The sequence below is a fragment of the Chlorocebus sabaeus genome, chromosome X, assembly GCF_047675955.1.
Source record: "Chlorocebus sabaeus isolate Y175 chromosome X, mChlSab1.0.hap1, whole genome shotgun sequence".
Taxonomy (NCBI): Eukaryota; Metazoa; Chordata; class Mammalia; order Primates; family Cercopithecidae; genus Chlorocebus; species Chlorocebus sabaeus.
The window spans coordinates 51,958,435-51,974,534 of record NC_132933.1 but is presented as its reverse complement, the minus strand read 5'-3'; the positions used below and the strand labels follow the sequence as shown (position 1 = coordinate 51,974,534).

Here is a 16,100-nt window from a genome sequence, read left to right as displayed (position 1 = left end):
AGGGCTGCCATTCTAGGGATAAGACACTTTGGGCCTCAATCATTCCCATTGGTCTTCTTGTTTCCCTAGAGCACTGGGAAGCCAGTCATTGAAGCATCCCAGTTCCTGGAGTGGGTCAACCTGGAGCCCCAGTCCATGGTGTGGCTGGCTGTTCTGCATCGGGTCACCATTGCTGAGCAAGTGAAGCATCAGACCAAGTGCTCTATCTGTAGGCAGTGCCCCATCAAGGGGTTCAGGTAGGGAAAACAATACCTGCTGAGATTATAATAATAAATATTTCATGTGACATATAACTCAGATATTATAAGATAAAGTGTTACCTAATTATTATATAATTATAGCTAGTGTATTATACATTATTATATACTGTTATAATCCTTTCTATTGCAGAATGTTTAATTGTTTTAAATGGGAAGTGAGGAAATATTTCATTTTAGTTGTATTATAAAGTATTACAGACCTACAAAAATGTATAGAAGAACATAGGTGTAAGAGCACCTATGTACTAAATGGTATGCCAGCAAATGTTTCACAACTTACTCTCTAAAAAGAAAAAAGGAAACCTGATCTGTAGCATTTGCTAAATTCTGTGGTGTATATACTCCCACTGTGAATGACGTCAGGCTATTTACAGGAGGTCTCTGAGCAGAGTCAGAAAGAGACACTCAGTTGCACACCATTTATATAATATGTCTGCCATGCAGATACAATAGATGTAAGTAATCTCAAGAGTATAGACAGTAGCAAAGTAATTAGGAAGTAATGAGTTTTGAGTATTTATTACCTTTGTTTGTAATATAATTTATTTAATTGTGAGTTTATATAATTTAATAATGGCTAGATTTGACAACTGGCTTAAAAACCCCTGAAATTTTAACAGCCAGCTGTCGTGAGCTGGTATGAGCTGGCCTCAGCACACCACAGTATATACCCATGACCAACTTAAGGAATAAAACATTATTGCAATACCTTTGAGGTCTCCTTGATTATATTCCCCTCCTTCCCCCACAAAGGTAACCACTATCCTGGATTAGACTTTCATCATAAAACACTCAACTTTTTACCTTTGTAAAGCACTAACACACAACTCTCCCTACCGTCACCCTGCTTTTCATAAGATGAACAAATGAGGCACACAGCTAATTAGTGGTAGATCTAGACTAGATATTGGATCGTATGACTCCTCTAAGTCTAGGCATTTCACTGTCCTATGCTACAAGGTTGGGCAGTTCAGCCAGGCTTTGGAAGTAGATCTGAAGGGCTATTCTGTATTCTGCAATAATAGGTATATTATTATGAACAACCTTTGAAAATAACTTTTAGCCAACTTAGCCAAGGCTGGTAGAAAGAACTGCCTTCATATTGGAAGTGTAATTTCTCCAGTGTAGGTGGTGGTCCCTGGGAGCCTTGACCTGTTTGGGCCATCCTTGTTTAGAAGGCCATTTGATATAATGAGATATTTACCCCCGCTTCCCTCCTGTCTCCCTTAAACAAAGGTGGTGAGACAATGCTATTTCCCACACTTCCTGGGAATCTGGCCTTATGATTTCATAGGGATTCATGGTCTGTAGAATAAAGTTGTTCATCTGTTGAGAACTCAGCCACTGCTATGTATATGCTGTCGGGCATGTTATGGCTCCATGCCTCATTCATCCCCTTCTACTGTGTGTGTATATGTTAATGTTAGAGGAACAGCGGGGAGGTCACTGTGGCACATTGGACTCTCTTTACTACTACATCTCCTTTCCCCCAAGGTACCGGAGTCTGAAGCAATTCAACGTTGACATCTGCCAGACCTGCTTCTTGACAGGCAGGGCCAGCAAAGGCAATAAGCTGCACTACCCCATCATGGAGTATTACACACCGGTATGAAGCCTCCAGGCTGGGTGGGAGGGTTAGGCAGCTCTCAGATACTAGGCCTTGATCCACTTTGCGCAGCATTGGCTCATAGTTTTCTGCTCTCCTGTGGGGAGTGTTCTCCAAGGAGCTCTGGTGATTCACCAGTTTGGGGGATTCAGGCCTCTCTATTCTTCCAGAAGAGCTTCTCCCTCACCAGGCCTGGCCACGGCTGGCCCAGGACACTCTCAGCTATTCGCTGTTTTACTGCAGAGAAAAGTCTCAGGAAAAAAACAAAACAAAACAGACAAAGACAGAGAGAGCAAGGCAGTTCCAGGTGACTTGCCTTCCATTGCTCACTTGAGTTTTTCCTGGCTAGCTTCCTATATTGCTTCTGTACTGGGTCACTCAGTCTTTCCCTGATGCTTTGTCATTATTTCTACCCCTTCTAGTCAGTACCAAAGCTTATGCTCAAATTAATTACTCAGTCCCTTGAAGGGAAAAAAGAAAAGTATGTCCTTTACCTGGACCCCTAAACTCCACTTAGTTTTCCCTGGTAACCGTGTCCTCCATACCTGCCTTAGCCCAGTTCGGTCAGCATCCCTGAACTCCAGCCACAGAGTTGCTCCTGTGCTGTGTTTAAAACCCACAGCTCCATGCTTAGCTTCCAGCACTGACTCTGCTCCCTACTCATCTTTATCCTTTTCTGTCCCCGCAAATGCTCCCAAAGCCCTGATCATATCCCCAGCTCCGACCACTGCTCTCTCTCCCCCATTCTCTCTCCTGTTTTTCAACCTGATGCCCCACAATCCATCTGTCCAAGCTTTCATCTCTTCAAATCCTGTTGGCACAGAAATGTGTGGCCTGGTGAGAACAGGGACCATGCCTTTTACTTTTCATTTATTATCATTTTAAAGAAAACATTAGAAAAGTCATACCTGGAAAACTGGCTGGATCTGGTAGACTGATAATCCTCTACCACCTGCTCATCCTCTACATCCTTAGAATTCATAGAAACGTGTTTTAAAAATTAACAAACATATGCTCATTATAAAATATTCAAATCATATAAAAGTGTTTAAAGTATAAAACAAAGGTTGGATGCCGTGGCTCACACCTGTAATCCCAACACTTTGAGAGGCTGAGGTAGGAGGATTTCTTGAGCCCAGGAATTAGTGAGATCCCTGTCTCTACAAATTTTTTTTTTTCTTTTAGAGGAACTGAGGCAACTAATTTTTCTTTTAAGTATAAAATGAAAGTCCTCCTATCTCCTCACCCTGGCCCCCACCCCTCCAGTTCACTTCCCAGAGGCAACCAGTGTTGAGAGTTTGGCATATATCCTCCCAGACCTTCTTCTAGGAGCAGGGTATGGTGGGCATGAGCAAGAGTGGATTACTCAGCAGGCTGTCTGCTCTAGCAGAACAGCCACACCTGCCCAGTATATCTGGAAGCCATTAGGGTAAGTTCCTGTGCCCTGTGTTCTCCTCAGACCACATCCAGTGAGAACATGAGGGACTTTGCCACAACCTTAAAGAACAAATTCCGCTCTAAGCATTATTTCAGCAAACACCCTCAACGAGGTTATCTGCCTGTGCAATCAGTGCTGGAGGCTGACTACAGTGAGACGTGAGTACCGGTGGCTGAGCAGGGGCTGTGGGCAGCCTCACTGAGCCCGATCGTAGGCTGTGAAGGAGCTGAGTCCCAGGTGGTCTAGGAGAATGTTCCAAGGTAAATCCCACTAGTGATAGGGCAGTTCAGCTTGGGCCTGGCCTGAACTCTGGCCTGAGAAGTAGACTGGAATCCAATCTTTGTATTTTGTTCCCATCAGCTCTTGCCCACGTCCATAATGTAGGGAGCAGGAGAGGGAGGAGGAAACAGGCTGCCCAGTCTTTGGTCCTCCGAGTCTTTGCTGCTTTCTTCTAGGCCGGCTTCTTCCCCGATGTTGCCACATGCCGACACGCACTCCCGAATTGAGCATTTTGCCAGCAGGTACCACCAGGTTTGCGGGAGGTGGGTGGGAGCTATTGTAGGAAGTCTGAGGGGAAAAGATCTTCAGTCAGGGCAAGGAGAATGGAGTCAGGGCCAGGGGATGTGCAGAGTGGGGTGTGCTGCAGCCAGCAAGGCCCAATATTTAGGAGTAGTTGGGGTAGCTCTCAAAGCCAGTGATCCTGTTGTGAGATTAGAGTCCTTGAGATGGAAGCAGGCCCCACATCCTGTTTTCTCTCCTGCCTCTGCTCTTTATTCCTAGGCTTGCTGAGATGGAAAGTCAAAATTGCTCCTTCTTTAATGACAGCCTGTCCCCAGATGACAGCATGTGAGTTTCCACAGCTGCTTATTTGCCAGAAATAGCTCTCCTTGAGATCTTTGTGCCACTGTTTGGGAAGGGTATATCCTCCAGGGAATGGGGGTGTGTGGTGGTTAGGATCCTTAGCTCCCTAAGGAAGGAAGACTGCTTTCTGGGCATGATGTTCAGTAAGAAAGGCACTCTTCCCTCTATCAATCGACCTAGGAAATGAGTGATGTACTAGCTCCCTGCCATCTTTCCAAGTCCCTTCCTGTTGCAAGATCCCATCCATCTATACACAACTTTGAGGAACAAAGAATATGCCCTCCCTCATCTGAAGTTTCAGAAAGGAGCCATTATCTTGTGGTCAAGATGCCAAAGCCCTATCTAGTGCTACACTAACTCTAGGAGACATCAGGGACTTGGCTGAAGTATAACAAGGGAACTCCCTGGTATGACAGCCCAGAGAAGGGGACTTGTGTCTCCAGGGAGGTCCCCACCCTGCTCAGAGATCCTAGGAGCTGCTGGCTACATGGATCAATCTGCCCTGACTGGGACTCAGATGCCCCTAGAGGAAGAGGAAACAAAGGCGGGTAGAGTGGGGGAATAGCACAGAAAGGGAAATGATTTGATCATTGTTTCCCGGGGGGCTGTAAGTAGAACCCAGAAACCTGCATCCTGAAAACACTCTCTCAGTACCCCCAACCACAGCCTCTGCCTCCTTTGAACACTTTCATCCCTCTCAAGTCTCAATATACGTCCTTTCCCTCTCGATGTGACTTAGAAGTGAATCCTCCAGCATGCATTTCCTGGGGCCTGAGCTGAGAGCTGAGAACTTACGCCCTGAGTTGTTTCTCTGTTCAACAACTGGCCACCTACTCTGCTTTCCCCATACCCACGCAGAGACGAGGACCAGTACCTGCTGCGGCACTCCAGCCCCATCACAGACCGGGAACCAGCCTTTGGACAGCAGGCTCCATGCAGTGTGGCCACAGAAAGCAAGGGAGAGCTACAGAAAATCCTGGCCCACTTGGAAGATGAGAACCGGTGGGCGTGATGATAGCAGAAATCTGTGTGGGTTCTTGAGGCAGACAGATTGAATTTAAGTTCAGGCACTTCTACATCCTAGCTGTCTGACCTTGAGCAAGTTACTTAAATTCTGTAATCCTCTATTTCCTTATCTGTAAAATGGGGATGATAATCATCAAACCTGCCTCCTAGGATCACTTGTGAAGACCAAATGAGATCAGGCATATAATGTGTTTGGCTCAGTGCCTGGCTTATAGTAAGGGTTCAATAAATGCTAGCTATTATAATAATTATTTGAATCCTTTTATTTTTTAATTTATTTTTTTATTTTTTTGAGACAGAGTCTCACTCTGTTGCCCAGACTGGAGTGCAGTGTCGTGATCTCGGCTCTTTGCAACTTCCGGCTCCTGAGTTCAAACGATTCTCATGCGTCAGCCTCCCGAATAACTGGGACTATAGGCATGCGCCACCATGCCTGGCTAATTTTTTTTTTTTTTTTTTTTTTTTTTTTTTTTTTGGTATTTTTAGTAGAGATGGGGTTTCACCATGTTGGCCAGGCTGGTCTTGAACTCCTGACCTCAAGTGATCCGCCCACCCTGGCCTCCCAAAGTGCTGGGATTACGGGCATGAACCACTGTGCCCAGCCTGAATCCTTTTAATGTAACCTAAATTTTTCCAAGAACACATGAGATGCAAGCAGAGAGAATGCATAGAGAAAACAGGAGAGGGTATGACATGTTCCTGCTCTCAGAGACCTTTCAATGTTGGAAGTGGAAAGAAATATGTATCACCTAGTAAAAGTATTCCAGAGGACGATGACACTACATAGAGCATTTGAGGTCTGGAAGAAGGATGGTGAAGAAGAATACAGGGAAGGCATGACTTTCCATAAAGTAAAGGTGGCAGCAGGGACCTAAGAAGGGTCCAAGCCACTTGTGGGGCATGAAGTGGAATTCATAGTACCCCTCAGAGCAGTGCTTTGCAAACAGTAGTGCATAAGATAGTCACTTGGGAAGCTTGGCAAAATACAAATTCTAAGTCACAGATCTGGGTGGGGTCTGAGTTTCTGCATTTCTCACTAGCTCCCAGTGGATGCCCATGCTGCTGTTCCACAGACCACACTTGGAGTAGCAAGTCTTTAGAACAGTGCTACTCAGAGTGTGAAGAGCAGACCAGGGCCAGTTTGTGACCAGTTTGTCACCAGTCCAAGAGCAATTTGACATTGCTATGATATTCAAGCACAGAATTAGTAGACTCATCTCATTGAATAGGGTAGAGACCAGTTTGAGTGTTGTTGAACTTGTGTGATGAATTGCACGTGGTGTGAGCTATGTACTAGTCATGTGCATTGGGACCACATACTGGTCCATAACAGAGTGAAAAAAAAAAACCTGAATTTTTACCATGAATCATTTGAGAAACACTGCCTTTGAGCAGCAGTCCGCAGGCCCTGGGAAACACTGGGCAGAGAGTGACTGTTCTGTTGCAAATAAAGAAAAAATGAACAAAGCCAAAAGTGATATCCCCAAAAGTAGGCCACCTGTTTGGAATTTGTTTTTTGTTTTTGTTTTTTGTTTTTTGTTTTTTTGATGACACAGCATGGGTGTTCAAAGTAGGCCAAAGAGGAGGGTTGTGGAGAGAAGAGACAAGACAGGTGGTCTCTTGTTTATGTTATGTTTTCCCTTGGAATCTAAACATCTAAATATGGAGTAGGTGAGTCAGTGGCCCTAATGCCTCCTTTGTTTGCAGACTGTGTTTCTGCCTGATTTTAAGGTCAGAATTAATCCCTAAAGCAGCACATCAAAGCCCTGAGACATTTCTTATGCAAAATGTCAACTTTCTCTGCTCTGAGGTCTCAGGATGGCAGAGTAAATGACATACGTGCTGGAGAGGAAGTGGATGTGGCCATTCAAGCAAGAGCACAACTGGGGGTGGGGGTGGGGGTGAGGTGGGGTGGAAGAGCACAGGGATTGTTCACACCTAGGCCTGAGGGGATATCTGAAACCTGGACAGTCAGAGCCCTGTTAGATCCATAGGTCTTGGTGTCTCTCTCCATGGCAGGATTCTCCAGGGAGAGCTAAGGCGCCTGAAGTGGCAGCATGAGGAGGCTGCTGAGGCACCCACTCTGGCTGACGGCTCCACTGAGGCAGCACCAGACCATCGCAATGAGGAGCTTCTGGCTGAGGCCCGTATCCTTCGGCAACACAAGAGCCGCCTGGAGACGCGCATGCAGATCCTCGAAGATCACAACAAGCAGCTAGAGTCCCAGCTGCAGCGTCTGAGGGAACTTCTCCTGCAGGTGAGGCTGGAGACAGGAAAAGAGCCAGGGCGGCCTCTGAGCCCAGGGGAAGGGCTGGGGAGCTGAGGGCTGTGGCAAAGAAGACACAAGAGAGAGCTCCTTGGCAGTGGCTCTCAAGTAGCTTCCTGAAGAGAACTGGGCCTGCGGTTGTTGGGGGGTGGGGGAAAGAAGAGACTGGTATGGTCACATCTCCAGCCAACTCTCTTCCACCTACCTTCCATGCCATCCTGTGTGTCACTCTCCAGTCACTGTGGGGCCTGGGGCAGAGAGAAGACTTCTGAGGGCTTATTTCTTCACAACCCATTGGAATCCCATACTAAAAGAACAAACTTCAAGAATCATCTAAAACATTGATTTTTGCTAGTATGGTATTTGCTAGAAAGAAGTGGGTTTGGATAAGTTTGGCAAGAGAAAGATTTGTGCTATCTAAGGGTGTTTCTTGTTCCTTTTTGCACCTTTCATCTCTGACAGGCAATGTGTGTGCTGCGGTATAGTACTGGAGTCAGGCAGCTCTGGATTTGCATGTGGCTCTGCCAATTGACTGTGGGGTGTTTGGACAGTTAGTTAACCTCTCTAAGCCCCAGTTTCCTCATCTGTACAACAGAGGTGGTAACAGTACCAACTTCATAGAATTGTGGTGAACACAAAAGGAGATAATGCATTTATGGAATTTAGCTTGATGCCAGGCATCTAGTACACCCTTCATAAATGTTACCTATTATTGTCATCATATGTAATGGAAAATACCACTCTTCTGCCTCTTCCCCAGATCCTCCAAGGAATGGCCTCTATGGATTCCTGGAGGTTTCTAACATATGCTATGTCATGAACCAAGAATCAGGTGTGAAACTACATTTCCAGAGAGAATTGTGTTCTAAATAGCTTATTTATATCTGAAATGACAGCAAGAGACCTTTAGGTACAATGCCATTCTTTCTTTCTTTCTTTCTTTATTTTTGAGACAGAGTTTCGTTCTTGTTGCCCAGGCTGGAGTGTAATGGCTCGATCTTGGCTCACCGCAACCTCCGCCTCCTGGGTTCAAGTGATTCTCCTGCCTCAGTCTCCCAAGTAGCTGGGATTATAGGCATGGGCCGCCATGCCTGGCTAATTTTGTATTTTTAGTAGAGACGGGGTTTCTCCATGTTGGTTAGGCTGACCTCAGGTGATCCGCCCGCCTTGGCCTCCCAAAGTGCTGGGATTACAGGTGTGAGCCACTGCGCCTGGCCTACAATGCCATTCTTACAAGAACTGGGAGCCTTTGACACATGTTAAAGGAAGAAGGTAATGAGTAATTCAATATTTTAAGAAGTTTCTGAAAAGTGGAGGCCACTGTTTTAGGTAATACCAAAAGCTTCTTAAAGTCTAAGGGCAAAGGGATGGTATGAAGTCTCTCAGGTCCCTTCTAAGCTCAGGAGTCTGTCAAAGTAAGGTCAGGAAGGCAAAGTGACTTAAGTCATGCATTACCTCTTGCTAGCCACCCACCGAATCAGATGGCAGTGGCTCTGCAGGCTCGTCCCTAGCTTCCTCTCCACAGCAGTCAGAAGGCAGTCACCCCCGGGAGAAGGGACAGACAACTCCAGACACCGAGGCTGCAGGTGAGTTCCCCTGGCCCTTCCCCGCCCCTTTCTCCATGGCTTTGTCCTGCCCTCGATTTCCTGCCCAATGCTTTGCAGGGCTGGGACTGGTTTCTCCTCTTGGCTTTGTGCTTAAGGTCAGGGACGATTGATTTACTGATTGATTAATTCATATGCTTATTCTACAAATAAATGTACATTGAGCACAACCTATGTACTAGGCGTTGTGCTGAGAAGATGCAAATGCTGTGGGCAGGTCTGCCCTTCAGCTGGCCGAACTCTATCTGGCCCCTTGCCTCATAAAGGAGTCTCTAGTTCTCTTCTCAAATCTCTATTTTTTTTAACCCAGATGATGTGGGGTCAAAGAGCCAGGATGTCAGCCTGTGCTTGGAGGACATCATGGAGAAACTCCGTCACGCCTTCCCCAGTGTGCGAAGTTCTGATGTGACTGCCAACACCCTGCTGGCCTCTTGATGGAGCCAGATCCCTATCCTATAGTTCATTGTCCTCTCCTGGTTCCGGTCAAAGCCTTTCCTCAGCCTTCATCCAACCTTTCCAGTTTCCACTGGCCCCACATTCCTTAACTAGTATTATTTGGGCTCTGGGCAGCAGCAGGGATCTGGTGGTATGTGAGGTGGGTGCGGGCAGTGATGGGAGAAGGGGAGGCATGATTCCTCTGCCTCTAGAAATGTTCCCTTTAATCTTCAAGGTTGAGGTCAGTCCTTTAAGTACCTTTCTGTTGCAGCTCAGGCAAATATCACTTGGCCATTCAGATGGGGAATAGAGAAGCTGCCTTGCAGAGCTAAGTGGTACCCGTTGGCCCCTCTTCCTTCTCCGTGGAATTATGGAGAGAGAGAAGCCTAATTACCCCAAGGTTCCAGCATTATGAATCCACAGGGTTTACCCGTACTCTCTGGCACAACTCAGGGAGGCAAAAGGGTATCCCTGAGACACCTTCCCTGCCCCAGGTGCCCCTGAAAAAGTCTGGGCAGTATGTGTTCTATTACTTCAGCTCCAGGACAGATCGTTAGCCATCCTAATGCTACCTAGGTACTGGCTTCTCCTCAAATATCTTCATTTTCTTTAGCCTCAGTCCCTGACAGACCTTCCTTAAGGGGAGATCAGTTCATTCTGGTTCTTTCACATTATATTTGGAAGCATTACGTCTATACTTCCGGGTTTAGATTTTTTTTTTTTTTTTTTTTTTTGCCCCACATCTTCCTATTTCTTAAAGGCCTCAGCATTTTGAGAGACCTACTGGGTTGCAAGTTGCTCTGGAAACCCGGCTGAAGCCACCCTTTGCTCCTCTGAGTCTGTCCTCACAGACCTGGGAACACAGTGGCAGCTTGCTAAGCAAGGGAGTGTTGCTTTCCTTGGGTGAGGAAGAGGAAGCCCACCTCAAGTCTGGAGTAGTATGACTGCCATCCAACACCCTTCCAGGCTGTGACCCTTCTAGCTCTCAGGCTGAATCAGGTGAGGTGGCTGATTGTCCCCAGCTAATCATAAGGCATTTGCAGCTGGCCACCCTGTGTAGTGGCCCCTCCATAGGAGCCACAGGCCACAAATCAGGAAGCTGGCCGCTTTCCACCCAGACAACAGCAAGGCCTTCCTGTGCCTAAAATTGTTCTAACTCTGGAAGGTGAATCCAATCCTCAAACTGAACTAACTCTTCCTAAGCGACATATACCATGATCTCTTTATCCAGAAACTGTTCAGAATAGATAGTAGGGGTGGGGGAGTGGGCTTGGGAATGTTGAATAGATTCAGAGCCCACTTAGACAGCTTTCTACCAAGAGGAGCTTTATAACCTAGAGCCCTGCAGTTGACTTCATTTGCCTAAGTTTATATACATACATATCTATTCTACATATCTACTGTACATCAGTGCTCTCCTGGCCTCACTCACACATTAAATTCTAATACCTCTTGAAGTATTAATGTTCTGCCTTGCTCTTTGTTAGCCCCAGCCTCTGGTTGGAAAGATAGATGTATCCTGGCTGCTCCCCTAGGATATCTCTCTCCATTGATGTTTGGGGTGGGCTGTCCTCAAGACCAAAGCAACAGAAATCCGTGGTCACAGAGAATCTAACAGGAAGGTCACTGTTCTCTTCACTCATTCCAAATCTTGTTCCCTTGAGACCTGGACCTTGGGTAAATTTTCCTGGGCTCCCCTAAATGGTTCAGGTGCAAAAATAGAACAAATCCAAGCTCTGCCCACCCCATGCAGAAAAGGACAAACAGGCCTTTATTAGCCTTTGCCAGCTAAGACGCAGAGAACATTCCAGCTCTTATGATCTCGCTCAGGGCTAAAGAAAGCAACAGTTGCCACCACAATCAGGAGGGAGTGATGGTTGGGGTGTTGTATTATAATCCAGCAGTGGGCCAGTGGGTAGAACTGCTAGGAACCTAGTTTGATCTGCCACAGGGGAGGCAGGGCAGCGGCTTGGGTCCAGAAGGTTTCGGTTGCCTCCTCCACCACTAAGCCACAGGTTCAGGGTGTCAGACTTCACAGCATAACATCTGCCTTAGTGTTCATGAGGTCTCTGGGCAGAAGAACTGGGTATCTGGATAGATGGTGAGCAGGTGGTAGGCAGGCATCAATCATAGAATCTGGGCATCAGTCAGAGTGGGAGCACATTTGTAGGAACTTAGATTGTGGGCAGGAATGTGGGACAGAGGGCTCAAGGACTTAGAGGCATATACCTGCCTAAGCCTTAGGTGGGTACATGTTATGGAGCAATATTTTACCAGAAAAGTCCTGGAAAATCCTTTGTTATCCCCACCCCACCTGAGAGCTCTTGGGCTGCTGAGGGCCTGTGGCAACTGCAGTGGGCCAGGCATGGTAGAAAAGATGTAGATCTTGTTATGTAGGGTTTGTGTTGTAGGTGGACTGAAGCAGCAGGTCAGGAGTTGAATTCTCACTAAGGGGTCACTCACACTTTGTGGTCCTGTGTTTACCTTAATGCCTAAGGTGAGTATATTGTTCAAGGGTCAAGGGACAGTCACTGCAGTATGTGTGGGGAATTTTCCCACAGTAAAGTAAATGGATCCTTGGGTACTATGAATCCAACTTGGGATTGGATTTACCAAAATGTATTGTATGTCGTTAGACATCTTGTTGTGTATTAGTCTCCTAAGGGTGTTGTGCATGGCACTGTCTAGTTTATAGCCTTACACTAGAAGGATGGTGAAGGGAGTTGCTAGGTTGGTAGCCTAAAGAAAACCTTCTGACTGTGGGATTAGCATCAATGATAAGGTATGTGAGCATTTGCTGGGGTTATTGTCAAATAGTATCAAAGAACAGTTAGGACTGAGAGGTGATTTCTTCTTGACAGAATTTGATAGAGGCCAAAAAGCCATTATGAGGATACCTCTGCTTCCAGTGACAGCATAGTGGATTCACATTGACTGGGCATTGTCATGGAAGACTGACTAGCTGGAAGAAATCAGGCTGTGCTATGCTTCCCTAGAGAGGACATGTACCCTTCCCTCCAGATTAGAAAGGCTAGAATCAAGACTCTCAAGTGCCCATTTTCTTCAAGGCCCAAAGTTGGGAAATATTTCCCTACGGAGAAATCTGTTTGAGTTTTTGGTGCTCCAGGAAATGGGTTGGCAAGACACAAAAATAAGAAAACCTGAGGCCAGGAAGAGGCCAATCCTAGGAGATGTTTTTCCTCCGGATTCATTTTAAGGAATACCTGTGCTTCCTGATGTGTGTGCTTAAGATTTGGGCTCCATATCCAGCATTTGAACTCACATTCTCAACAGCAGAGTCATGGCCTGTGGCACCATTTCAAGGCCAAAAATCCCATCCAATTTCTCTTCACATAAGTGACAGATAAGCAAGAAAGTAGCTATCTTAACTCGAGCAGTTCTGGGAAAAAAACTGGGGGCCTTATCCTGGGGATGTGGAGACTTAATTCTTCAGCTGTGTGGCTCCCGTGGGAACAAGGAACACTTTAGCTACTTCTTACTCTTTTAACACCAATTGCTGTGGGAGAAAGAAAGGCTCAAGGCCAGGGCTCAGCTCGCAGAGTCCATCTTCTCCCACAGCTGCCGCATTTGAGAGGGGGCCTGCTGAATGCCCTTGCTGTCCCCTATGGCAGTGTTGAGGCCTGACCAAAGTCTGCTATGCTGCTTGCTGACTGCAAGAACTGGTCACAGGATGAAAATTGGGGAAAGGATTTGGGGGAGGTGACAAGGGTGGCATGGAAGTCTAGGGGACAAAGGGACAGGGTTGGGAACAAATTGGTTAACTTTGCCACTCACTGTGGTGCCTTCCCCCTTTCCCTTGAATTCTGCTTTGAAAAGAATAAATTTGTACTTGTTTACTTTGGTTCCTCTGGTTATACTCTTCGAGTCCGATATTTCATATCTTTCCCTTATTTAGGGGTGGGAAGAGAGGGTAGACCAAGAAGCCACAGAAGTACTGTAAAACATAAGGCCACCAGATGAGTCCAACACCTATGGGACACAAAAAGACCTCCCCATTGGGCCCATCTGCCACTGTTACCCGGATTAGTCACTTCTCAACATCCTCCCAACCCTCCCCAAATTAGCTAGTTAGCGCCTTATGAGATGAGCTGTATGTAGCAATGGTTTCCAAATTTCATCCTCCTCAGTCTGAGGATTTTTCACCAGCCCGAAGCATTGTAAGAAAAGTCAGGACAATGCATTGAGTTTTTGTAAAATTATATTTATTCAGTTTAAGGGTCTACCTTTTATTCTGAGATTATGGATATATATACACACACACTATATATATATATATATTTATAACATATATAAATATGTATATATAAAATATATATATATATCCTGTCAATAAGTAAAACCCTGTCAGTCCCTCTTTTCTTTTTCTTTCTTTTTTTTTTTTTTGAGATGGAATCTCACTCTGTCACCCAGGCTGGAGTGCAGTTGCGCAATTGGCTCACTGCAACCTCTGCCTGACGGGTTCAAACGATTCTCCTGCCTCAGCCTCTCACCAAACTATAGCAACACTGTCCAGTATAAAATAATGCAAGCCACATATGTAATTTTAAATTTTACAGCAGCCATGTTACAAAAATAAAAATAAATAGATGGAATTAATTTTAATAACCCAATATATCCACAATATTACCCTTTCAACATGTAATCAGTATAAAACAATTATTAATGAGATTTAAAATATATATATATATATATATTTACTTATATTTACTTTTTTGAGGTGGAGTCTCGCTCTGTCACCCAGGCTGGAGTGCAGTGGCACGATCTCTGCTCACTGCAAGCTCTGCCTCCCGGGTTCACGCCATTCTCCTGCCTCAGCCTCCCGAGTAGCTGGGACTACAGGCGCCCACCACCATGCCCGGCTAATTTTTTGTATTTTTAGTAGAGATGGGGTTTCACCGTGTTAGTCAGGATGGTCTCAATCTCCTGACCTCGTGATCTGCCCGCCTCGGCCTCCCAAAGTACTGGGATTACAGGCGTGAGCCACCGAGCCCAGCTAAAATATATTTTTAACTAAGTCTTTGGAAATATCAAGCAAGCTGACACATTCAGCTGGGGGAAACACACACACACACACACACACACACACACACACACACACACGAGATCCAGACAGATCCAGACAGTTTATTCCTTATAGAGATAGCAAAAGCAAGATCAGCAATGGTATCAGCTCCCTGCATCCCTCGTCCCACAGAATAATATAACAGGACAACAAAAGGGGCTAGATGACAGGCAGCATGAATGATAGGACCCCCTGGTACTGCGTAGCCAATGCGACACTGCAGCTAAGCAGTTTTATGGCCTGCAGCTGTACCCTCTGGAGTGTGAAGCAGGCAGAAAGCCCTATACTTCACTGGAATGAGGGAGGCAGGTGACAAGCTGCCTCATGGCAACCTCCCTTAAGATAGGGAGATGACTGAGAAATGCTCTTGTAGCAAATTCTCACAAGACTGCCTGTCTTCCTGTGTTCCGGGAGGATCACAGGGTGTTATGCCAGGACCTGAGTCAGCCTGCAGTTGAGCCTGGCCTGTGTGGCCTATGTGGATAGTGTAAGGTCATCAGGATGTGGGCACAGAGCAGTTCCTTTATAGAAATCCAGTGTTTATTTTACACCTACTGCACATCTCAACTCAGGCTAGTCATGTGGTGCTCAAAAACCACATGTGCCTAGTGGATGCCATATTGGACAACACAAGTCTGTAGCATACAGAAGCCAAAATCACTAAGCTATAGCAAAGGAAAACTTTCTGAGGTGTCCGAGTGAATGTGTGCAGGCGTACGTTGGAGTGGGGTGGAAAGTCAGAACGGCAATAGCCTTGGGTGACTGGAGGGCAGTGGTGAAGCAGCCCCGCTGGGTTACGTTGAGAAGTGGTAGCAGAGGAGACGGAGAGGCATTGCAAACACACTAGTTTGCCCTTGCCCCTTCCTGTTGTGTTGTCTTCCCTACCACCCTGCCTCTCAGCAGAGCACTGGCTGTTCTCAGGCTGCAATATCAGACAGAGGCTGTACGAGGGCTCTTCTACCTCTTTCACTCCTGGATGCCCGCTGTGGCACATGTGAAACACTCACTGGCCTGTCTCTCCAGCATAACCCCAAGGTACTTTCTATCAGTCCCCTGCCTGCCTTTATCTGGAAAGGCCTATCATCTTTTCAAACTCTGCCTCTTCCCCCACCTTCTACCTCTGACACTCAACTCCTTTCCCTCGTTCTTTCTCCTTATTCTCATCTTTTAAGTTATGGGTTTCTGAAAAAAAAAACTGTCTTTTTAAAATATCATCTTGGTTTTCAAGCAATCCTCAAACTTCTCTCCTAATCTGGGCTCCATTTTGTTTGCCTTTAACACGCCTATCTCCCTTAGTCTTACTTTTTCCCTTGCATTTCCCCCAGCATTCCTGCCATCTCCATCCCAACTTCACAGGCCCTGCTCATACATGACCTCTCCTTTGCCCATGGCTTAACTTTGACTTGGAGTAGCACTAAAAGTGGCACAGAGAATTTGGGAGTATATTTCCTAAAGCAGCACTGACTTTGTCAATTGGGATCAGACCTGGGGCTAGCTGGGCTACTTCCAGAAAACCCCCAG

The 16,100-nt window shown here is 46.2% G+C and overlaps 1 protein-coding gene across 3 annotated transcripts in view; it reads left to right on the top strand.

Annotated features, from left to right (window-relative positions):
* DRP2 (dystrophin related protein 2) overlaps positions 1-13,353 on the top strand; it is a 44,971-nt gene extending 31,618 nt beyond the window's left edge. For all 3 annotated transcript variants that reach the window (XM_007992283.3, XM_007992280.3, XM_007992284.3), the window contains 9 exons: positions 70-236; positions 1,755-1,866; positions 3,326-3,462; positions 3,760-3,825; positions 4,085-4,150; positions 5,024-5,167; positions 7,211-7,448; positions 8,923-9,043; positions 9,372-13,353. In XM_007992283.3, coding sequence (XP_007990474.1) covers positions 70-236; positions 1,755-1,866; positions 3,326-3,462; positions 3,760-3,825; positions 4,085-4,150; positions 5,024-5,167; positions 7,211-7,448; positions 8,923-9,043; positions 9,372-9,496 — 1,176 coding nt within the window. In that variant the 3' untranslated portion in view covers positions 9,497-13,353. The remainder of the gene's footprint in view (positions 1-69; positions 237-1,754; positions 1,867-3,325; positions 3,463-3,759; positions 3,826-4,084; positions 4,151-5,023; positions 5,168-7,210; positions 7,449-8,922; positions 9,044-9,371) is intronic.
* Positions 13,354-16,100: the final 2,747 nt, after the last annotated feature.